This window comes from Malania oleifera, chromosome 9, assembly GCF_029873635.1.
Source record: "Malania oleifera isolate guangnan ecotype guangnan chromosome 9, ASM2987363v1, whole genome shotgun sequence".
In the NCBI taxonomy this organism is placed as follows: Eukaryota; Viridiplantae; Streptophyta; class Magnoliopsida; order Santalales; family Ximeniaceae; genus Malania; species Malania oleifera.
The window spans coordinates 6508794-6533727 of record NC_080425.1 but is presented as its reverse complement, the minus strand read 5'-3'; the positions used below and the strand labels follow the sequence as shown (position 1 = coordinate 6533727).

General features: G+C 33.8%; 1 protein-coding gene, 2 long non-coding RNA genes and 1 pseudogene across 3 annotated transcripts; 2 read left to right on the top strand and 2 right to left on the bottom strand.

The window, feature by feature from the left end:
* Nucleotides 1–351: 351 nt before the first annotated feature.
* On the bottom strand, nucleotides 352–2280 carry LOC131163880 (probable glutathione S-transferase parC; annotated as a pseudogene).
* A 3658-nt stretch (nucleotides 2281–5938) lies between these two features.
* Nucleotides 5939–7182, top strand: LOC131163878 (probable glutathione S-transferase). The gene is made up of 2 exons (XM_058120686.1): nucleotides 5939–6411; nucleotides 6533–7182. The coding sequence occupies exons 1-2, from the start codon at nucleotides 6094–6096 to the stop codon at nucleotides 6875–6877; spliced, it is 663 nt and encodes a 220-aa protein (XP_057976669.1). The 5' UTR covers nucleotides 5939–6093; the 3' UTR covers nucleotides 6878–7182.
* A 7843-nt stretch (nucleotides 7183–15025) lies between these two features.
* LOC131163877 (uncharacterized) lies at nucleotides 15026–17233 on the top strand. The gene is made up of 2 exons (XR_009139164.1): nucleotides 15026–15549; nucleotides 16251–17233. It is a non-coding gene; the product is annotated as an uncharacterized LOC131163877 (long non-coding RNA).
* Nucleotides 17234–21484: 4251 nt separating this feature from the next.
* LOC131163876 (uncharacterized) lies at nucleotides 21485–23268 on the bottom strand. Its single transcript, XR_009139163.1, has 2 exons — nucleotides 23198–23268; nucleotides 21485–22087 (listed from the first exon to the last, which is right to left on the bottom strand). It is a non-coding gene; the product is annotated as an uncharacterized LOC131163876 (long non-coding RNA).
* Between the last annotated feature and the right edge of the window lie 1666 nt (nucleotides 23269–24934).

Below are 24934 nucleotides of genomic sequence, written 5' to 3'. Positions count from 1 at the left end.
TGTTTATTTTTTTGCGTGATATTTGTTTTGTAGGTCCTTGTTTTGTTTTGATTTGATTAGTTTTGTAATCTTATTTTGGCTAGATGTTGGTGTTGTTATTTGGGAGGCCTTTAAAGGTTTGTCTTTTGTTTCACCCTTTAAATATCTTGTAACCACGGTTTTCCTCCGCCAAAAGTGAGGGTTTGTTAATAAATAAATAGAGGTCCCGCCATTCTTTAAAAAAAAATCCAAAAATAAAAGATGATTAAGTGGATTTTATCAATCACCAATATTTTTTCACGAAAGCAACACACAAAGATCCCATGAATGATGAATGCTTATAAACTAACTCTCTGTTGCACAATACATCAATTTGAACAAAAGATCAATTCAATAGATTCGAAGAAAACAAACATGAACAAAGTGAGAGAATACAAAAACAACAACACAATTGCCATTCATCACTCATAGCTATTCATGACTTGTGCATAAAACACATTTAAGAAAGAAAGAAATTAACGGACAAGAGGGCAAGGGGCAAAGATACACAGACACTCTCTTATGCATTCATAAACTTAATTCCCACCTCAATCCATATATCAAGCCTAGCAACCACACTCCATGTAGGCTTAACTTATTATATTATATTATTATGGAAGCCCAAGCTTCTTCCTAAGCCCTAGAACAAAGTCATAAACCCTGTGTTGGTCAAGCAGGACATTGGCCACGCTCTCCTTTTGCATGCACCTCTTGGTCCATGCCATCAGCTTAGGGCACTCTTCTGCCATGCTGAACTTCCCAAAAGTCTCAAACACGTAGAACCAATTATAGAAGGGCACAAGTGCTACGTCCACGAACCCTATGTTTTGTCCCCCAAAATAAGTTTTCTCCCCAAGCTCTTCTTCCAGCAGCTTGAAGCACTCTATCAGTTCCTTGGCCGCTGTTCGATCCTCTCCGTTGTTCATCCACACGCGCCGCCCGATATGGTATATCTGATTTACATTCAAAAGTGTTAATTATATTAGTTGTAATATCTAAACATTACATCATGTGGTTTAATGACAAAGAAACTTACAAGCGAGAAAGGAAGGATAGGGACAGAAAAAAAGAAATTGTAAGAGTGAAAGGGAGACTAGTAGAGAAGTTTGTTTGATGAGAAAGATCTTAGAGAAAGAATGATGCAAAGAAAAATCAATTATCATTTATAAAATAATATTTTTCTAATATAGAATTATTTTTTAAAGTTATTTATGGGCATTTTAATATTTCTTTGTTGGATCTGATAAGAGAGGATAAAAGATTGCCCCCTTTTTTTTTTTCTTTTTGCCTCTTTTAACTCTCCTCACAATAGTTTTATTTTTTCTACTCGTCTAAGTGAAGAAAAATCCATTTGTTTTTATCTTTTAGTTTTTTCTCTCAAATATTTCTCCCTAACCAAACTGATCAACAATTGAAGTAATAAAAATTAGGATAAAAAGAAAATGACCTTTCTTGAGATTTGGGAAAAAGACCCGAATCTCTCAAGGTTGAGATTTTAAAAATTTTCATAGATTGTCATTCCCTAAGATTTACAAAAAGATACTAATTTTTCTTTTATATTCAGCAAAAAAAAAGTAAATATTTTTTTTAAAAAAGTATAAGTATCTTAAAAATCAAATATTTTAGAAGGCTGTTCTGTTAGATTTTCCAAACGTTAGAGAAGGAGATTGTTATCTTTTCTTCAAATTACAGAGGAGGTCCACGTCTTTTATCGTAAAACTTAAAAATATTACTTTTAAATAACTCTTTGTTCCCCATATTAAAGCAATAATTAAGAAAAATAAGTAAATAGGCATATACAAAAAGGAAAGAAGTATATATATATATAGGAACCTTTTTGTCGACAAAATCAGCCCAAAACCTTTTTGTCTTGAGCTCGATGGAAGGGATGAGCAGGCAACAAAGGAGGAGATTTGCCCTTCCACACCTCGTCAATGTACTCAACTATCACCAGAGATTCACACACAGCCTTCCCCTTGTGGATCAAGACAGGCACCATCTTGTGAACAGGGTTGGACTTCAGAAGCAGAGGGCTCTTGTTGCTGAAATCCTCTTCTCTGGATTCGTACTCTATCCCCTTCTCGCCCAATGCAATCTTCACCCTCATTGCAAAAGAACTCGCCCACATGTCCAGCAGAACCACTGCTCCTCCTCCTTCATCCGCCATTGTTGCTAAACTCCCACTGCTGCCTGGCCTCTAGGCAAACTTGAATAATGTTAATTACTAATAAGCTGATTGAAACTGTGGATGGAAAAGGAGAAGAGGAGCATTCATTTATAAGACTTCTTCTGGGTTAATGGCTGCTACGTACGTCATTGCTTGCATCATATATTAATGGATATGGCCCATATGGGTTTGAAGATGCGTGCGTGGGGTTGAACGTTGTCCTGTTTTTTTGGTCTAGGGGAGAAGTGTGGACAAGGGGTTTAATGTTCTAATAAAAAAAATCCAAAATCATGTGAATTTTTTTTTGGGTATTTGCAAGTGATTTCATAATTATTTTTCTTGAACAAACTTATTTGAGTATGGACAACCATCACGTTAAAAAGGTGAACTATTCATGCTTCAAAATCATATATATTTTTTGAATTTGATCCCTAACGCCCGATCTATAATCCTGACCTAGTTAATTATTACTTTTCTAATTCAAATGTGCAAAACAATTTTAATAAATTATGCTTCTTAAAAGACATTCTAGTAGTTAATTCTTGAAAATAAGTGGTTAAGGAGATGGAATGACAAATGGACTAATATATATAGGGTGCACATCAAAAGTGTGGTATTTAATTCTTGCGACTATTTGAGAGGTTTGGAAGGAGAGAAGCCGATATTGCTTTAATAGGGAGGAGTTAGACTCTCGGAAATCTTTTTTTTTTTTTTCATTTTAAGAGATTTATTATCTTGGACTCCTTTAATTCAAGAATTTGGATCTTTTTCCTTTCCTTGTTTCTTACCTTCTCTTTCTTCTATTTTTTTTTTAAAATTTATTGTGGAATAAAATTATTACCTTTCAAATTAAAAAAAGAGAAATGGGTTAATATGACCTTCCAATTCAACAAAGGAAAATAATAAATAGTATATGTGTGTGTGTGTATATATATATATGTGTGTGTGTATATTATCCTCTCTAATATTACAGAGGGGATTCTTTTCTTGGTGTATTTTTTTAAAAGTGTCGAATTTATCCTTATAACTATTAATAATTATTTTAAAATACTCATTTAACTAACCACAACTATTTGATAATAATTTTATATTCATCTCAAATTTATCTCTATAATGACTTATAATTATCTCAAAATACTTATATAACTATTTATAATCATCCCAAAAAGTTTATATACTCTTTAATTTATTATTATTGTTTAAAAAAAAATTAAAAATAAAGAGTCAGGACGCATATAACTACTGCGTGTCCACGACCAATTAAAATTAATAGTTCCTTGTGAATAAAGTAAGTTAGAGAACTTTACCATTTAATGCAACCCAAAATAACGACCTAATGGTCGTAAACAATTTGAGCCCAAGCTTTCTGACCATCTGATAAACAGTTTTTAATTAGAGATTTGTCTTCGTTGGAAGTCAAATGAAGTAACCCCCTCCCCTGTCAAGCAAAGAGACAACAGGCAACCAACATCATTCATGAATATTAATTATTGCGCATATATATCTAATCCTAGCATATACTCTGATGGGAGGAGTTTTTTCTTATTTTATTATTATTTTATAATAATATATAAAATAATGATGTTTATGTTATCTTACAACTTGATTCGCCGAGTTTTAATTGTTTAAAAACTCTTTATGTGTGACGCGTGACAATATTCCCTCCCAGCGAAACAACTCTTCGGCGCCACATGCATTAAATTTGTGCTATCAGACTTCTAGGAAAAAAAAATCGTGTGCTTCTTCCTCATTCACAATTTTATTTGAAAAAATAAATTTATTTTTTACTAATTTTTATATCAAATATTATTTAAAATAAAAAATTATTCTAATATGATTAAAAATAAAAAAAAATCAAATATTAAGGATATGTAAAATTAAAATTTTATTTATTTACTTAATATCTTTTTAATATTTTTTTTATTTTACTTGATTACTAAATTTAAAAAAGTAAAAACTGAGGTACGTGTTTCTCGATACCGGGTACGGTTTGATGTGTGGTTCACTCTTCCCGATACCAGGTACAGTTTTATTATTTAAAATAAAAAATTATTTTAATATGATTAGAAATTTTAAAAAAATCATATATTAAGGATATATAAAATTAAAATTCTATTTATTTACTTAATATTTTAAAATCGAGTAAAATAATATATTAAGGATATGAAAAATAATACTTCATTTTAAAGTAGGGTCGGGTAAGTTAAACAATGAACTCAAAAACCAACCATATAATCAGATATGAAAAATGTATAATTTGTTGAAGTTATTTAGAAAGTGATGTCCTTTTGAATATATATATATATATATATATATATATATATTCATTTTTCTAGTGATTTTTTTTTTTTTGTATTTTGCAAGTGATTTACATAATTATTTTTTCCCAACAAACTCATTTGAGTATGGACAAACATCACCTTAAAAGAGGTGATTATTCATGTTTCAAAATCATATAAATTTTTTGAATTTGATCCCCTAAACACTCGATCTATAACCCTAACATAATTAATCATTACTTTTCTAATTCAAATGTGCATAACAATTTTAATAAATTATATTTCTTAAAAGACTTTCTATGATTAAAACTTGAAAATGGGTAGCTAGGAATATGGAATGACAAATGGGCTAATACAGGCTACACATCAAAAGTACGGTATTTAATTGTTGCGACTATTTGGGAGGTTTGAAAGGAGAGAAACTGACATTGCTTTAATAGGGGCGGAGTTAGATGTTAGAGCTGGAACCAGAAGATAGCCAGGAGCTAGAGTTGATTTGGAGACGCAGTCCATTCATGGAGCTGAGTTGGAAAACGTGTTGAAATTAGTGCAATTTATCTCTCCATTGTAACTTCCCATTTATGTTTAATTGTGATTTAATTGTGATTAAATAGTGAGCCCTATAAATAGAGGGCTGAGAATATAAGAAATATACGATAGTGAGAAGCTCAGAGAGGAAGAAGGGAGGAAGAGAGAGAGAGAGAGAGAGAGAGAGAGAGAGAGAGAGAGAGAGAGAGAGAGAGAATTTTAATTTTTCCGGCGAGATAGTGAGTATTTGGTGTGTGCTCTGTGGACGTAGGACGATTTTGACTGAACCACGTTAAATCTTTGGTGTCACTTTGATTTGGATGCTCACAGGTTCCTAACAAGTGGTATCAGAGCTGAGTTGGACTCTTGGAAATCATTTTTTCATTGCAAGAGATTTATAATCCTGGACTTTTCAAATTCAAGAATTTGGTTCCCTTTCCTTTCCTTTATATTAATCTCAAATTTATCTCTATAACAACTTATAATTGTCTCAAAATACTCCCATAACTATTTATAATCATCCCAAAAAATTCATATACTCTTTAATTCTTTATTATTTTTATTATAATTTTTTAAAGGACTTCAAAAAAATAAAGAGCCATGGAGCATACAAGCAGTGCGTGGCCACGTCCAGTTAAAATTAGAACTTCCATGTTGTGAATAAAGCAAGTTAGAAGAACTTTACCATTTAACGCAACCCAAAAATTACGACCTTTTTCTTTCCAACTTTGAGCCCAAGCTTTCTTACCTACTGCTACTGAAAAACAATTTTTAACCAGAGATTTGTCCTCATTGGAAGTCAAATGAAGTTACCCCCTCCCCACGCTTACCCTGTCAAGCAAAGAGACAACATGCAACTAACATCATCCATCCACGTTCTTCCAAACCATTTTGAATATTAATTATTGCGCATATATCTAATTCTAGCATGTACTCTGAATCTCTGATGCAAGCCATGACGCAAACCACAAGGAGAAGCCCCTAGAACCAACTCCACACCGCCTTCCCCATCCCCCTATAAATTACCTGTACTCCTCCCTCCATCTTCGTTCATTCCTGATACTTGAATTAATTTGCAGCTTAACTAGTAATTTGTTAACAATGGCAGACGAAGGGGTTGTCCTGTTGGATTTGTGGGTGAGCCCTTTTGCAATGAGGGTCAGAATCGCGTTGGGCGAAAAGGGCATAGAGTATGAATCCAGAGAAGAAGATTTGAGCAACAAGAGCCCTCTGCTTCTCAACGCCAACCCTGTTCACAAGATGATCCCTGTTCTGATCCACAAGGGGAAGCCTGTGTGCGAATCTCTCATAATAGTTCAATACATTGACGAGGTGTGGAATGACAAGACTCCTCTGCTGCCTTCTGATCCCTACCACAAAGCCCAATCAAGGTTTTGGGCCGACTTCGTTGACAAAAAGGTTGAGTTCTACATAAATTTTCGTCCTCAATTTAATTTATAGTTCCACGCAGTAACAATCCTTTAATTCTCAATTTAGCTATGCCTGGACCTAATTAACACTTGGTAATAATGTAAATCAGATATACCCCATAGGGCGACGAGTGTGGACGACGACAGGGGAGGACCAAGCGGCTGCAAAGAAAGAGCTGATAGAGTGCTTCAAGCTGTTGGAAGCAGAGCTTGGGGAAAGAACTTACTTTGGTGGCGAAAATATTGGGCTGGTGGACATAGCTCTGGTGCCCTTTTACAGTTGGTTCTACGTGTTTGAGAGATTTGGGAACTTCAGCGTGGGAGCAGAGTGCCCAAAGCTCGTGAGATGGGCCGAGAGTTGCATGGAAAAGGAGAGCGTAGCCAAAGTCCTGCCTGACAAGTACAGGGTTTACGACTTCATCGTGGAGCTGAGGAAGAAGCTTGGGGTTGCATAATATATATATACATATAACGAAGTATAGGGTTTATGTGGATGGAGGCGGGGTAATAAAGCTTGTATGCATAAGAGGATTTTGTGCATCTTTGTTTGTGTTCTACATTTTCTTTTTAACTTTTTCTTGTTAAATTCTATGTAATATTGCTCCCTAGGTTGGTTAATTTCCAAGTAGGGTTTGTGGGTTTTGGTTGTATACTAGAAAATAAATTTATTAATCAATGGCCATGGTTTGAAGTTTGGTGATAAGTGGAAGCAATCATGTAGGAGTTTAAATAAGTACAATTAAGAATTTGCTTTGATCAAGAGTTGACTTTAATGATAAATATTATTGTAATATAATAATGATATTTGGTTTATTACTAATTATTCAATCGCTCATAGTAGAATGTGTCATGTGCTTGCCAAAAAATTTTGCTATCCCGCGTATGCATCGACTGTAAATTTCTCAAATTGTGTAAAATTTCTCTTCTTACTTAGTTATCATTCTTCTCATTTACTTTAGTTTATGTAAAATTTCTCTTCTTGCTTAATAATCATTTTTCTCATTTACTTTAATTTTGGTCTTTTATATTTTTTAAGCTTCTACTGTGTTCTCCGTCATCGATCGACATCAAAGATTTTACCATCCTCTTGATTTTGTGTTAATTTGCATTAATCGAAAATAGTTTGTTCAAATATTTTACCATATCAAAATATTTTGTTATGCTGAATTTTTATGAATTTGAAAATACAAAATTATACTTCGTTTCGATCAAATCCATACAATCAAATTAAATGTCTGATGTATATGCTTTCAAAACAATGTAAATATTGTTCCCAACATATCAATTTATTTGAGCAACATTTAACGATGTAAAAGATTCACAACATTAAGAATAAACCTTTTGGTTTAATGTAAAACCCAGGCCTCATCAATTAAACACCGTAAATCCCTTGGCTGCAATAGTAGTGAATATCAACCATTGTTGAAGGTTATTAGAAACTTGTTTATATGTGAGTTGCATCTTCAATGGTTTGCACCTCTTGGATATTAGTTCTAATTATTTCTATCTCTAAGAGTTTCTATGGCTGAGTTCCTTTTTAGCCTACTAGTAAACAAAACTGAATATCGTTTTTTCTTTGATTCCTTGCACCTCAATTGCGTTTTCGGCTACATATTCTTTCAAATTAGGTAACTATTCTAAAATTTTTCCTATTAGGACTTCATCTTTATGGTTGCAATATTAATGATAAGCAAATTATTTTTTGCTTTTGTCAGTTAATTGATTTTCCCTAATCTCGTTAAACATCCTACACATTTCAAACACTTTTAAGCCTTGAAGAGTGTTTTGGTTGTTCTATTCTTAATTTGACAATGATATCAATCACTCCATCAATTTCTTGTGCAATATGTTAATGGATGCGACAATCATATATTTATTCAAAATGGGTTAATGTAGGAGGACAACTTTTTTTTGTTGTCAACATTTATGTCTTAAAGGTTTGATGCAACACATTAATAGCCCTAGATTGACCAAAGAGAGGATCCTTAGCCCTTTTATATTGGATTAGGATTGTCAGTCTGATCTCACTGGCCAAACCCATATAAGCTACGAACATACCAAAAAGCCCCATAATCACTCTCTTCGATCGTTTACCACTACCCAAATTACAAGCCCTAGTGACCATAAACCTCGCTCTCTTCAAAGCCATCCTTACCATTCTCTTTTACTTCGATCTGAACTGAACCCACTTAGTTGTCAGCACATAATCCCCCCAAGTTTGTCATGCGCAACAACCATAATGCCTTCTCCACAATCTCTCTAAATGAGATCGCCTCCTTCTGTCCATTGCGTCCTTACCATATTACCTTTTCCCTAATGATGATCAACATCATCATGTTCAGCATTAGTTCGAAGAACACTTTTTTATCTCTATTGTGCAACTAGACTACCCAATTAGGCAATGGAGTAGGGACTACCTCATCAAAGCAGATGTCTAAAAGGGCATGAAGATGGTAGGTGAAAAAGGATATTTTAGCAAGAAGATGCGGCAAAGGTTTCAATAAATCTTGATCTGTCCAATATTTCTTGCACTCACAATGATTGACCTTATTGTCTAGTGTTTTGAAGATAGCACCAAAAGACAAATCAAGAGCATAACTATAGTAAACACTTTCTTACAAGTTCTTTTTATCAATGATTGATGTATTATAACTTGGGAGGGGATGATGGTCTATTGGCAAACAATGCAGGATCCTCCTTGGCCATGAATGATGATTGCAACATTTGTGTGAAACAAAAAGTGAATATATTGAAGTGGAAGAGAAATTAGAAGAAGAAAGCATTTCCTTTGGTTTTTAATTTGTTGGGTCCCCCTCAAAATTTGATGATCACTTTCTTTCTTAATGCGGTTTTTGTTGGGGGTATTTTTCTCTTCTTGGAGACTAGCAAGTAGTTGTATTTTTTCCTTTATAGATGACTAATCAAACATTAGGTCAAGATAATTTTTATAGCCAAACCAATTTAGCTCATTCAATCAAGTGTAGTCCTATCAACTTTAACCACCATATTAAATGCACCCCTAAGGATAATTAATATACATACCAAGAGATGTAACCCCACCCATTTTTAGTGACATAATGGTTTTTTATCCAAACTATTGTCCTATGTTTTATCCTTCTCCTTGTTTAGTTGTCGTATCATACTCCTTCATGGGGCTTTAAAAGTAGTTTCTTCTTGTCACCATTTTTGATTTAGAAAGAGTGGGTATTGTTATGCTCATGATAGAAAGCTATTAGCCATTTTCCCAATGACAACGAACTAAATATGACACATATCCATTGGCATTAAGACCCCAATCATTTATTTTAAACTAGTGGATTTAACGAGCAGTTCTTTAAATTTGTCCTCAAAATTGGCAGGTTAAGTGAATTAGGGGACGATAGAAAGGTCGTCCTTGAACTTGTGTTGTAACTAGGAGTGAACATTCTGCTGGTTAAGGAAATTTGGTTAATTAACCAAATTAATCAAGTTTTTTTCGATTAATAATTTTCCATAACCGAACTTAGTCTTATTAACCGACCATTACCCGACTGAATTGAATTTTCGGTTAATTCCGTTAACCAAATTTAATTAAACCAAAATTCAGTATATAGCGGAAGATAAACTGATTGAAAGTCAAGATATAGTGACCTAGAGGAATTATAATATTTAAATAATAAAAGGAATGGAGAAGAGGAAATTAAAAGGGGCAAAGCAGGTCTTCGTCGATGAACGCAAACATATTGGGCTCGTCGACGAGGGTGTGATTCTTCGACGAGAAAATATAGAGAGAGGTTTTGGGTAATTATGAATTTCGTCGACGAGAAGAGAGTTCGTCGACGAGTTGTCTTCATGACCTCGTCGACGAGGTGACGTGACTCGTTGACGAAGGCCAGTGTATAAATAGTGTTAAATGCGATTTTTTAGCTTAATATGGCTACAGAAACTTTTTCTCTCTCCTCCTTCGGTTCCCCTCACTTCTCTCTAAGATTTTGGGCCGATCTTTTGTCGGTTCGATGATCTGAAGCCACCGCAACACTCCTGGGGAAGTTCTCTACATATCTGTTGGAGTGGATCGTTGGTGGGGTTAGTTCGAAATCCATTCCAAATCCAGGGTAAGGCTTTCTACTCATTATTTGGCTTTTTGACAGTTGTAGAAAGCGTAGTATGTGTAGAAATATTGAAGTTTAGTTCTGGGGAATGTCATTTTCAGGGTGTTGAACGGGAAACCCTGCGGGTACAAGACTGTGTTCTTAGGGGATTTTTTTAGGAATCAGGGAAGGGGATAAACTAAGCTAGTTATTTTATGAAAATGTATGTATATTATTACAGTATCTAATTTCAGGAAAATAAATATATTTATATATACTTTATGTTTGGAAAATACTGCTGTAAAAGATGATATGTTTTAATATGTATGAAACCTATTTCGTGTGGCATGAGTAGAAATTATAATGAAATATTGTTTTCTGAGAATATAATAAAGATATGGATTTATATAATGTGAAAAACTAAAGTACGGGCCGAGCTATGGATATGTTTGCTAGCATACGGACCGAGCTATGGATATGATTTGCCAGCGTACGGGCCGAGCTATGGTAAAATGTGAAATACTGGCGTATGGACCGATGATTTTCATGATATACATATATACGCAAAACGACATGATGATATTGATTTGGTAATTAATAGTATGAAATATCCATGTATCACAGTTTCATTATATGTTATATGCTATCAGAATCTGGTTGGCTTGGTTTAGGCTAGCACTTGCACGGTACCGATGCTTTGTGTTCATGATTCATCATGATATTTTTATTAACACTGCTATACGGAGTAGCGTGAGGTTGAATGGTCGATGTGGTTTTAAGAAGTGTGAGGGCCCCTAGTGTACGGATCAGGTCTGGCAGACCCATCGGACTTACATACCGTACTTTTGACTTGGCAGTGGTCGACTAACCATTTTCAGGTCCTGCCTTCGGGTCACACAATCCAGTCATATGAGGGTAATACATGACAATAGTCAGCTAACCTACCAGGGTTGTTTTCGTATTATATTATATAAGATGAATTATGTTTATGAAAATCTTATATGTTTTGTCATAATATGAATGTATATGTTCCCAGATATGATACAGACAGTTGTACTGATATGTTTATGTATGATTCTATATAGAACACAAAAATACTCTTGTTGCCACACACTAGCATTAGTTTATTTGATTTACTGAGAGGTGTCTCACCCCGAATTATATGAACTTTTCAGGAGCCCCTGATAGAAGAGCGAGTAAAGCTCCGCTGTGATAGTTGCGGCTGATTTGCCCTTTTTGAAGGGTATGTATTTTGTGATAGGGTAAGTTAGATTTTGTGGGAGTGACCCTAGGGCTCTTTTGGGTGGTTCATATATGTATATACGATGGATGTAGTGACTCTGGTATTGATATGGATGGTATTATGTGTATGATATTATGAGATGTTTATGATTTTTATATTTCATGCTGCATAGGCTTTCGTGCTATTTTCTGATGTATCCTTGGTATCCATGGGTCCAAGTAGATTATGATTTGTCGGATATATTATATTAGTTTTATTATGAAATGGAAAAAAATATGTGTGAAATTAAGCAGATCGTTACTGTTTGGTATCAGAGTCTAGGTTATTAGGTTCTGTAGACTTTAGAGTGCAGTGGAAATGATACCAGAATATAGGAAATGATTTAAGGATTTGTTCTATAGTCTAGAGGTAGGACTTCGGTTGTGGTTTTTGTGTTTTTCTTGGGGTGATGATTTCAGGAAAGCCATAGTAAACTATTGTCGGGTTATGTTCCTAGAATGTAGGACTGGAGTTAGAAATTAGCTAAGAGTGTTGAGATAAGAGGTTAAGTTAAGTGGGTAAATTATAAGGATAGGATTACTGAGTTGCAATTGTTATTTTTCAGGATGGATCCAGGAGGAGGTAGTGCCCATGCGAGTGGTAGTGATGGAGCAAGGTCATCAGGTGCAGGTGGGACTGACTCTGACGTGGTATTACGTAGCGTGGCCTAGCAAGTTATGGTTGAGATCACTAGGAGCTCTAGGGAGCAGGGTGGTCCATCTGCAGGCCATGGATGCACTATAGAAAAGTTTACGAAAATGAATCCTCCGACATTCTCAAGGGGAGTTGATCCTGTAGCCATTGAGAACTGGATGCAGGAGATCGAAAGGTCCTGGCCGTATTGCAGTGTACTGAAGAATAGAGGGTCCTCTTCCCCACCTCTAGACTGCAGGAGAGGCCGAGTATAGAAGTTGAGTACGTAGCAGTGACAGAAGCCAGCAAAGAGATGATTTGACTTTAGGGTTTGTTGACAGAGCTTGGATTAAAGCAAGAGAGGAATGTTTTGTACATCGACAATCCAAGTGCGATACATCTAGAAAAGAACTCTACATTTCATTCTAGAACCAAACATATTGGACTGCGTTATCACTTCACCAGATCTCTATTAGAGGATGAAGTACTGACACTTGAAAAGATTTAAGGTAGCAGAAATCCAGCTGACATGTTGACGAAGGTGGTGACTACAGAGAAGCTGAAATTGTGCTCAATTTCAATTGGTTTTCCTGCTTGAATACATATATGATCACATCATTTGCCTATATACTGGTTGAGATTTTGTCTCCGTCTCCAAGTGGGAGATTGTTGAGATTAGAGGTGTGGAGTCGCCGACAACCGCACCAACCCAGCTGTTAACTTTGACATTGGAGACCGATGGCCACCAACCTCTGCAGACTATGCTGAAATTGCAGTCACCGCCCTTTGAATTTTACTTCCCCTTTTGTGTGTATATATATATGTGTGTGTGTGTGAGTAGTGTGTTGTGTTGTGCGCAAAGTTTTGTGTGCAGAGCAGAGAGTTGTGGTGAGAGAGAGAGAGTTGAGTTGAGCAGTGTGACTCCTCCTATATAATTCTTTTGGTGGTAATAGTGATTTGATGTGTGCTATGTGAACGTAGGTCGATTCGACCGAACCACGTAAATTTGGTATTCCATTTTGTGTGTTTGCATTTCGTGTATGATTGTTGCTCTAGGATCTAGCCCCAACAATCTTTGATTTGTGGTTCCGATGAGAGTTAAAATTCTTACGTTTGGTTGGGTTTTAGGGCAACTCTGTTGAGAATGGCGTGTCCAGTGAGAGAACTTAAAATCATAAATGTTAAAAATGCAATTTATTAAGATGTTATATGAAAATTTTTAAGGTATACAACACAAGGTTTGTATTATTTGTGGGGAAAAGTAATAATAAAATTTGGAAATATAGTAATCTGTCTGGAGTGATTGGTATAAGTTTTTTAACTTGTACTTGTTCAAGCCCTCAAGGTAGGAGTTGAATCTTTTTAACATTCGATACAATTGGGTTACTTCTATTGGTATGCTTTTAGTCAAAGATTCACATAGTGTACCAATCTTTCATTTTGCATTTTCATTTAAATATTAGGCATTTGTACTTGTTAAGAATATTTTTTATCTTTGGCATTCTTGGAAAGGTCATCAACATTATAATGTATTACCTTAAACTCAGTAAATTTGCAACATGCAGCACACACGGTGTTTGCCAACAATTAGTACTCATTCAAATATATACTTGATTTGAAAGAAAATTAAATCTCAATTATTTGAATTAACAACTTATTTGAAAAAGGGATGAAAGACACTTAGTTTTTTATCTCATGAAGCTAGCCAACTGAAAGACATCTTAACAATTAGTAAACAAGTTTTGAATATCGTAACAATTAGTATGTCATCATTGGAGTTATATGTGCACATTGGGCATGAATATATCTTTAGGATGAGTTACCTTTGGGTAGTCTAGGGTCTTAGGGCACAACGACAAGGCCTAAAGTGATGAGATACCTTTTTTCCCTCTTTAATGTGGATAATAACCATCTACTTTACCCAAGAATCTTTTACAGCTTCAGAGTTATGTATTCATTTGTATAAATGTAGTAATGGCATTTTTGTAGGCTTGAGTAGATAACTTTTGCATTAAGAATAAATATCATAGTGTACTTCAAACATGTACACAATCAATTCTTTTGTAGTATTATTACGTAGGAAATATTGTTTATGTTTTCTCCTTATTATGATTAATCATGTTAAGTGTATAAATGTTCTTATTGAGATGCTATTTGTGTTGTCCAATGTCAAGGTATCTTGTATGACATAACAAGTATTGACCTGCAGCAGAGTTTCTTAACAAAGAAATCTCACTAAATACTATGGCTTTATATTGTTCTTTCTTAAATTTTTGGAGATGAATGGAATACATAAGTTTTTGGGATTTTGTGTGATAAATGTCGCAACAAATTGGTTTCTATAATGAATATTTAGGCAAGGCCATGTAGGGGTTAGCATAATTCGGGTTTATCCGAATTAACCAAATTAACTGATAGATTTCGGTCGGTTCGATTCGATTAAGGAATAGGTTCGGTTCTGATCGGTTACGGATTTGGACCATTTCGGGTATTCGGTTTTCGGTTTGGTTATGGGGAATTTTAATTCGTTTAACTGAATTACCTGAATTACTATTTAATTAAAAATTAAACATGAATTAATAATATTAATATATTATATGTTAAAGGCGGAAAGGCCTGCAGCTGCTAGGGCTAGGGTTCTGTTCTGTTCATGTTCGTGTCCACTGTCTAGTGGAATCTGGCCTCTGGGTTCTCCTTCTCCACTTCTCCCTATTCTCCTCTTCGCCTCTTCGCTTAAGCCTCTTCCCAGTTCCCGTCCCGATCCCGAATCCCTCTTCCGTGAGTTAGGGTTCCATTCCATTCGATTTCGGCCATTCCCAGCACAACAGTATCCCAGTTCCCAGACTCCCTTCCCATTCGGTCCTGCCTTTCCGATTTTGGCTTCAGAACTTCGACGCACGGAGGCTACACACCGGCACACCGGCAGCTGGCAGCGGCACTCCCAATTCCCCCTTCGGCCCTTCCCAGTTCCCACCTCGCATTGCGCAGTGTGCACTGCGCTGTAGTTGGCGATTCAGAAGCACTTCCAGTTCCCCGGTGTTGGTGTTGCTGTGTTGATCTGAAATCTGATCTTGGTGTTGGTCTAGTGTTCCCCGGCGGCATTCCCCCTTCCCAATTCGGCTGCAGCGACTGCCGCGATTCAGTGAGTTCGCACTTGAGCAGTAGATCCAGTGACTTAGTGACAATTCATTTTTTTTTATCCGTAATTAATTTTAAATTATTTCGGTCCAATTTGGTTAACCAAATTACCCGAAAAGATAGTTCGGTCGGTACGGATCGGTGATAACGCTGAATTCAGTCGGTTCGGTTACTGGAAATTATTAACTGAAAATTTCGGTTAATAAGCATTAATGGAATTTGGCCCAACCAACCGTTTGCTCACCCCTAAGGCCATGTATATTTCAAGCACATTGACATATATTTACTCGCATGTCTAAATTTCTCAAGACCTACTAACAACCTCTTTTTATATTTGTTTTGATAATTGCTCTGTGATCTCCTAGATAGGCTTCAAATTCTTGTTTAAAAAATTTTTCTGTGTAGATAATGTGTTTTTGAAAAGGTTTCTTTGACCATATGTGGTAGTTAAGTGTTTGTTTTTCTTATTCTTCTTGCTTGTCCACTCTTGAATCTGCAAAATATACAAATATAGCAACAATGACTTCCTACAATTCAGATTTTGATTATGAAAGATGGGATTTGGATTGTTTGCTTGGACCATTTGGTTATGTGCTTTTTCTTATGGTTATAGCCTCTGTTTATTGATAGGCTAAGCACAAAAAACTATAGCTGTGAAAGAAAATAGAAATAAAGAAAATGTTTTTATTTTTTATTTTTTATCAGGCTTACACACAAGACAACAAGCAGCCTATAGTCGTGAGTGTTTCTTCCTTGCTGCTTTAAATGCTAGTAGGAACTAGCAAATGTGAGCATGCTATTATTCTTCCTTTTCTCCTTAATCTTTCCTATCATGCATAGTTAATTGAAATTTTATTTACTAATTCATTTTGTATAATGTTGAAGAAGTTTTTTAGGATCTTTATTCATTGGCTTGAATTTTTTTCGAGGTTTGAGACTTTGTAAATCAAATTTCACTATAATGGGATTCCCCTTGTGTTTTCATTTTTTGTTCTTGTTTTTCTCCAATTAAATTTAGTTTTATTTCTGCTAGCTAGCAATGTTTCATGAAAAAAACAATTTCTGGGCGGATTCCTTCATCTGAATTGAAGTAATTGATAGTTCAAATGGAATTTTGAGATTCTTTGTTTTTTTTTTTTTTGAAATCTGTACCCGAGTTATTCTATGAATCTTCTTGCTAATGTCTCTCCTTTTTGGCTACTTGAAACTATTGACCCTTCTGTTATTGAAATTGGATTTAGTCCTACTTGTGCATACTTTATAAAAACTCAGAAACTGTGGTTGTCATGAACCGTAGCTAGAAGAAATAAAACTAAATTTAGTTGGAGAAAAACAAGGACAAAGAATGAAGACGCATGCAGAATCCCATTACAGTGGAATTTGATTTCCAAAGTCTTAGATATCGATAAAAATTCAGACCAATTAATAAAGATCAATAGAAACCCTGTTCACAAGATGGTCCCTATTTTTGCTCCACGAGGACAAGCCTGTGTGTGAATGTTTGGTAATTTTTGAGTACATTGACAAGGTGTGGAAGGACAAATGCCTTTTTCTACCTTTTGGGCAATTCCCTACCACTGAGCTCAAGCAAGGTTTTGACTTTTGGGCTGATTTTGTTAACAAAAGAGGTTCCTACTTCCCTTCTTCTGCAGGTTGCTCTAAGATCTTTCTTGTTAAACAGATTTTTTTTTTCAAACGATTATGTCTAGATACCTTTGGACACTCATATATATATATATATATATATATATATATATATATATATATATATATATATATATATCTATCTATCTATCTATCTTGTAAGCTCAAAATAAAGAAAGAGTCTTTTGTATTCATATTTGCATATCTGTATACTCTTAATCTCTCATTAATCTATTAATTTGCTCGTCTTCCTTGAAGAGAGAAAAGCACCAAAGCTCTTGTGCCTTAATTTGATATTCTTGTAAGAACTTTTGCAATCACACTTGCTCTTATATTGTAAGTCATTTCTTGTGAGAGATTTTGTCTTTTGTATTTAACTCTATTGGTGTCTTTGCATTCGTCAAAGTAAGGGATGTATTGGTGACTTTGCCTCCCTAAAAGTAAGGAGATTTCCTTGTGAAACCTTATGGCGGCTAGGTCTTAAGGGAGTAGACATAGGCTTGGGATAGTCAAACCATAAAAGAGTTTGCATCTCTCTTCCCTTATTTTTGAAGTTGTTTTAATATTTTTATGATTTGTCTGATCTGCTTTAAATCTATTAATTAAGAAATTAATTTTTATTAAACCCAATTCACCTTCCCTCATAGGGTGGCAATTGGGCAAACTAAATTTAGATTATAAAAAAAAAGGAAAAATAAAAAGCTTTTTTATGGGTATAACTGGGACTGCAAATGAGTAGAGCTACTTGTGAGCTACTCAAAGTTCGACTCGATAATAGCTTGTTCAAACTTGTTTATTAAGTTGAAAACAAGTTGAACTCAAGCTCAAATTTTGAGCTTGTCAACTAAATGAGACGAGTTTGAGCTAATTCATACTTAGCTTATTAGGTTCGTGATCTGGCTTGTTTAATAACTCATGGGTCGGCTCGTTTATTAGCTCGTTTGGTAACTCGTGAACTAGCTCAGTATGGAGCTCGTGAATTAGCTCGATATTAGGCTTGTGAGAAAGCTTAATATAAATCCTATTAAATATTTGATTTAAAATTTTTTACTTTAAAATATGTTTTTTCTCAAATTATATTTATTAAGTATCAATTAATTTAATTAGTTAGTGGCTTGGTTTATTTATTAGTTTGAAATGAGTTTCAGGTGAGCCAAGTTTGAGCTTGAGCTCGTTTACATGTGAAATGAGCTTTAGTCGAGTCAAGCTCGAGCATGGCTGGCTCACTATATAGGCCATTGAATATCTTGCTTAGGGCCCCAAAATTTTGGGGGCTTCATAATTATATATATATATATATATTTTATATTAAGTAAGTTTGGATTATTTAATATATTTTTGTAAATCTTAAAAGATATGAAATCTCTTAGTTATTTAATTTTCAAAAAGCATCTTACAAAAACCTCACATTCTCACTGCAGCTTGCAAATTTCTCTCTCACATTTAATTCCCAATGCACCCAACCCAAGCCCTATTTATTCTCTCCTATTTCCCATGCATTTTTTCTCTTCTCTCTGACTCTTTCTCATTACTCTCCCCAATTTTCAATAATGTAACAACATTTCTCACCTCTCTCTCTCTCTCTCTCTCTCTCTCTCTCTCAAATGCAATGAAAATCTCAATAATTCTCACGACATCTTCCTTTCTCTGCCTCTCCATCTCTCACGCTCTCTCTCACTCTCATATCTTGGTTTCTCTATGGTTTTTCCTTCGACTATTGTGTTCATCGTCTTTGAGCCTTTTGACTCTCTGTAGTTTTTATCAACCCTAATTTTGATTTCAGTGTTTGTGCATTATTTTTTTATTGTTTTCATTCTGAATTTTTTTCTATTTTTTCTTAGATTTTGGAAGCTTTGAGGCTAGAGCGTTGTATCCGGCAAGAATCCGATATCTTTAAAGCTTCGCTCACCGATCGATTTGCAATAATAATAATAATAATAATAATAATAATAATAATAATAATAATAATCAGGTTATATTGTTTCAATCTATTATTTTTATAGATTTATTAAAATTATTTTTATTTGTTTATAAAATTTGTCAATTTATAGTTAGTGTTAATTTTGAAATTTAATTATGTCAATGAGAAGATATGAATCCGGATATGAAAAACTAAGAAAGAAAAAGAAAATAGAAGAATTAGTGTCATCTCAAAAGGGAGCTCTTGATAAATTTATTACTAGTTCTAAACAAAATATAAATGAGCGAGATGAAAATCCTTCAAGAGACGAGCAATGAAAATTCAAGACATTTTTCAAATATATATTATATTCAAAAATTATCAAATGGAGAGAAATATGATAGAAAATGATTTATATATTTTAAAGATTTAGATAGAGTATTTTGTTTTTGTTGTAAGTTATTTGGTCAAAAGTTAAATAATCAACAACTAGCTAATGAAGGGTGTAAAGATTGGAAAAATCTTGGTATTAAGCTTAACAGTCATGAAATTAGTGAAGAATATATTTTCAATATGAGTAAATGGGCTGATTTAGAGTTAAGATTGTTAAAAAATACAACAATTGATAAAAATATGGAAGAATAAATTAACAAAAAAAAAGAACATTGGAAAAAAGTATTATTGAAAATTATTTTTATTGTGAAAACTCTTGCTAAAAATAATTTGACATTTCGTGGGAAAAATGTACGAATTTATCAAGAGAATAATGAGATTTTTTTTAAATTTGATTGAAATGATAGTAGAATTTGATCCAATAATGAAAGAACATATTCGACGTTTTCAATATGATGAAATTCATAATCATTATCTTGGTCATAATATGTAAAATGAATTGATAAATTTATTAACTCTTAATATTAAAAAGAGAATTAAGAAGCAAATCAATGAAGCAAAATATTATTCAATCATACTGCACTCCGGATGTAAGTCATCAAGAACAAATATCTTTAATAGTACGATATTTGAATCTTTCTACAAGTCTTAAAATAGAAGAATATTTTATAGAATTTGTAAAAGTAGATGATACATCAAGAATATCAAAAAATAAACATTCCAATACAATCAAATCTGAGCATTCGAGGGGCCTTAAAGCCAATTACAAACAAAACACTGCATCAGTATTCTTTCCAAATCAAATCCTGTGCTGTTGGAGGTATGGAAATTTCTCATAAATTGTTCTATAGACATGCATCTGAATCTGTCTTATAATAGCTTCAATCGGAGTGCCTATTCCTTCAAACTTCTTCTTATTTCTGCATTGGGAAATGGAGTACACAGTTGAGGCCAGACATGTCCTCTTAGCCACTGCCTGGCATCCTGTCCCTTTTGTCTACTTTAACAACCATTTAAAGGCAGCTTTTAACGTAGACATTCTTCTAGTCCATCCGAGCCAAACCCTTAGATGGTTCCACACTTCAGCCACATACCTGCATCTGAAGAAGAGATGATTCACCGTCTCCACTTCAGAGTTGCAGAGAACACATGGTTCATCTCTTGCTTCTCCCATAAGAGAGTAGATTTGAACAATTTCAAACATATGAGAATATTTTTGATATTTTGTATGATTTAAACATATTAAAATCATTAGATGAGAATAATTTGAAATAAAAATGATTGACACTTGAGAATATTTTAAAATGTGGAACACATTCAGATATTAATGATTTTGATTTATTTTCAGAATTCAGAATTTTAAAAGAAAGTTTGGAAGAAATGAGTACAACAATTGAAACATTGAACTTTATAAAAAAAGATAGATTGTTTTTTAAATGCATTTATTGCTTATAGAATTTTATTAACGATACTTGTGAGAGTAGCTTCTGCAGAAAGAAGTTTTTCAAAACTTAAACTTATAAAAAATTATTTGCGCTCAACTATGTCACAAGAAAGATTAAATGGATTGACTATGTTATCAATAGAAAAAGAAATACTTGAAAATCTTGAATGTAAAATTTTAATAAGTGATTTTGCATCTCAAAAAGTTATAAAAATTAATTTTAAATAAAAATAAAAATTAAACAAAATATGAAGGGCCTCTAATTAAATCATTCGCCTAAGACCCCATATTGTGAAGAGTCGGCCCTGAGCTTGAGTTACATATATGCTAAATGAGCTAAGCTTGAATAGAAAATTCTAAACTCGAGTCGAGCTCACTTATAAATAAATATTTGCTGCTCTAGGTATGACACGAGGTTCCTAGATTAATAACCCAAAAAAACAAAAAATGATTAATTGGTTTTTATCAATTGCCAATATTTATTCACGAAAGCAACACACATAGATCCCATCAATGATGAATGATTATTAACTAACTCTCCTTTGCACAATACATCAATTTGAACACAAGATCAATTCAATAGACACGAAGAAAACAAACATGCATGAACTAAGTGAGAGAATACAAGGAGAACACAATTGCTATTCATCACTTGTGCATAAAACACATTAAAGAAAGAAAGAAATTAACCGACAAGAGGGCAAGGGGCAAAGATGCACAAACACTCTCGTATGCATTCATAAACTTAACTCCCACCTCAATCCATATATCAAGCCTAGCTACTGCACTGCATGTTGGCTTAACTTATTATATTATAATATTATGGAAGCCCAAGCTTCTTCGTAAGCCCTAGAACAAATTCATAAACCCTTTGTTGGTCAAGCAGGACCTTGGCCACGCTCTCCTTTTGCATGCACCTCTTTGGCCCATGCCATCAGCTTAGGGCACTCTTCTGCCATGCTGAACTTCCCAAATGTCTGAAACACGTAGAACCAATTATAGAAGGGCAGAAGTTTTACGTCCACGAACCCTATGTTTCGCCCCTCAAAATAAGTTTTCTCCCCAAGCTCTTCTTCCAGCAAGCTTGAAGCATTCTATTAGTTCATTCCCCGTTGTTCAATCCTCTCCTGTGTTCATCCACACACACCGCATATGGTATATCTGATTTGCGTTCTCAAATGTTAATTATATTAGTTGCAATATCTAAACATTACATTACATGGTTCAAAGACTAAGAAACTTACAAGCGAGAAAGGAAGGATAAAGAAAGAAAAAAAGAAAGTGTAAGGGTGAAAGTGAGATAAGTAGAGGAGTTTGTTTGATGAGAAAGATCTTAGAGAAAGAATGATGCAAAGAAAAATCAATTATCATTTATAAAATAATATTTTTCCAATATAAAATTATTTTTTTAGAATTTACTTATGGGCATTTTAATATTTTTTTCTTTGGTGAATCTGATAAGAGAGGATAAAAGTTTGTCTTTTTTTTTTTACCCCTTTAACTTTCCTCACAATAATTGTATTTTCTTTTTTAACTCGTCAACTGCATAGTAGAAGTGCAGAAAAACCCATTTCTTTTTGTCTTTTAATTTTTTCTCTCGAGTATTTCTCACCGGCCAAACTGATCAACAATTGCAGTCATAAAAAACAGGATAAAAAATGACCTTCCTTGAGATTCAGAAAAAAAAAAAAAACACAGATCTCTCATGAGGTTGAGATTTTCAAAAATTCCAGACTGTCTTGCTAAAAAGATACCCAATTTCTTTTATATTTAGAAAAAGAAAATAATAATAATTTTTTAACTCTTAAAAATCCGATGTCTTGAAAGGCTGTTCTGTTAGATTTTCTAAACATTAGGGGAGGAGATCATTATCTTTTCTCCAAAATGCAGAGGAGGTCAGCGTCTTTTTACCGTAAGACTTAAAAAAAAATTACTTTTAAATAACTATTTGTTCTGCATATTAAAGCAATAATTAAGAAAAATAAGTAATGGGCATATACGAAGGGAGAAATGTCTATATATATATATAGAAAACTCGTTGCTTAACTCTCACTGCTGCCTGGCTTCCAGTCAAACTTGAATAATGTTAATTACTAATAAGCTGATTGAAGCTGTGGCTGGAAAAGGAGAAGAGGAGCATTCATTTATAAGACTTTTTCTGGATTAATGGCTGCTACGTACGTCATTGCTTGCATCAAACTATTTATATATATATATATATATATATATATATATATATATATATATATATATATATATATATATAGGAACCTTGTTGCTCAACTCCCACTGCTGCCTGGCTTCCAGTCAAACTTGAACAATGTTATTTACTAATAGCTGATTGAAGCTGTGGATGGAAAAGGAGAAGAGGAGCATTCATTTATAAGACCTTTTATTGATTAATGGCTGCTACGTACGTCATTGCTTGCATCAAACTATTTATATATATATATATATATATATATATTAATGGCTATTGGTTTGAAGATGCATGCGTGGGGTTGAACGTTGTCCTGTTTTTTATGTCGAGGGGAGAAGAACCGCTAGGATTCCCTTGAAGTGGTTTTGTTTAATTCAACGGCGGCTTTTTATCTCTTATGTCTTCCTTTTTTTGCGCTCTTTCTTTGTTAATTTCTGGAGCTCTTTAAAGGCACGAATACATGAGCATATGTGATTATGGTACTGTAATTAATTGAAAAGGATGTATTGGTGGGCCGGGTTGGGTTTTAGGATTCAATCCTTTCCCTTTTCAGGAAGAACAAAGAGCAGAGTTGAGCAATAACTAATGAAAAGGGTATGTGGAGGGGGAGGTCCTTGTATAATTTTTTCTAATAATCAATGGAAAGGGTATGTGGAGGGGGAGGTTGCTTATATAATTTCTCCTAATCCACATACCCTTTCCATTGGTGCATGTCGTGATGAGGGATAAGGTGAGTTCGCAGATAAAAAACTTCGATTTTTTTTGGGTGATTGGAATTGCTAACTTTGGGCATTTAAGAGATACCATTCTCTCTCAATCACTTCATTCAATTTTTGGGCGTGGGTGCATTTTTGAGTGCATCTCCTATTAGAAATATAATTTTCACGTACTCAGGTCAATCCTATCACCTTCTTTTCTTATTTTTTTTTTTTGAGTTTGCAATCATGTTTGCATGTTTTCTACATGTGATATGATATTCCTAGTGTAGTTCACTGTATTAATGTCACTTTGGTGTCTCTGTACTGTTTTGCATGCACATTGCAAAATCACATTTGATTTTAACATCTTATTAAAATATTAAATATGCATGCAAACAGTCGATCAACCTTGAGGGCTTGTTCAAGCGACCCATTCTCTATAGACGATCAACCAGCATAGTTGATCACCTAGTCTAGAGGCTACTCATAATCTTTTGTTTCTAAACTTTTCTCGGATGTTTAAGTTAATGATTAGTTTAATAACTCATCAAAATGTATAATCAAGTTTGTTTGCTATTGGTTTTGGTATGACGTAATGATTTTTACGCCAAAAAATATTTAAAATGCCAATTTTTTATAGTGTTTTTAAGAAAATAAAAATTCGAAAATGAATGTCCATGATGTGACTTTTGGACAATTTTTCAAAAGTTTCTTACTCAGTTTTTGAGGGATTTCAAGGCAACTTTGCAATTTTCTCACCAATATATATATATATATATATATATATATATATATATATATATATTAAAAAAAATTTATAATTTTTTTTTATTTTTCAAAGTAATCACCTACGACATAGCTTGAGGATGGAAAAGTGCTTATTTTCTAAAATTAACAGATTTCAATGCTCAACTTTCAAAGAGAATTTTCTAAAAAATCAATGTTTTTAATTACAATATGATTGTTTCACTTAAAGTTTCAAGTGTTTTCAAAATCTCCAAAATATTTTTTAATTTGAAATTGAAAATATGTTTGATACCATTTTTAGGATATGTAGGTAGTCTATATTCTTAATAGATGCAACCACATTATTTTTTTTTTTAAAAAAAA

Excerpts from the sequence above, each read along its gene's own strand:
- LOC131163878 (XM_058120686.1), top strand. The coding sequence starts at position 6,094 with ATGGCAGACGAAGGGGTTGTCCTGTTGGATTTGTGGGTGAGCCCTTTT. Across the intron at positions 6,412-6,532 it reads CCGACTTCGTTGACAAAAAG|ATATACCCCATAGGGCGACG; the intron begins GTTGAGTTCTAC and ends AATGTAAATCAG.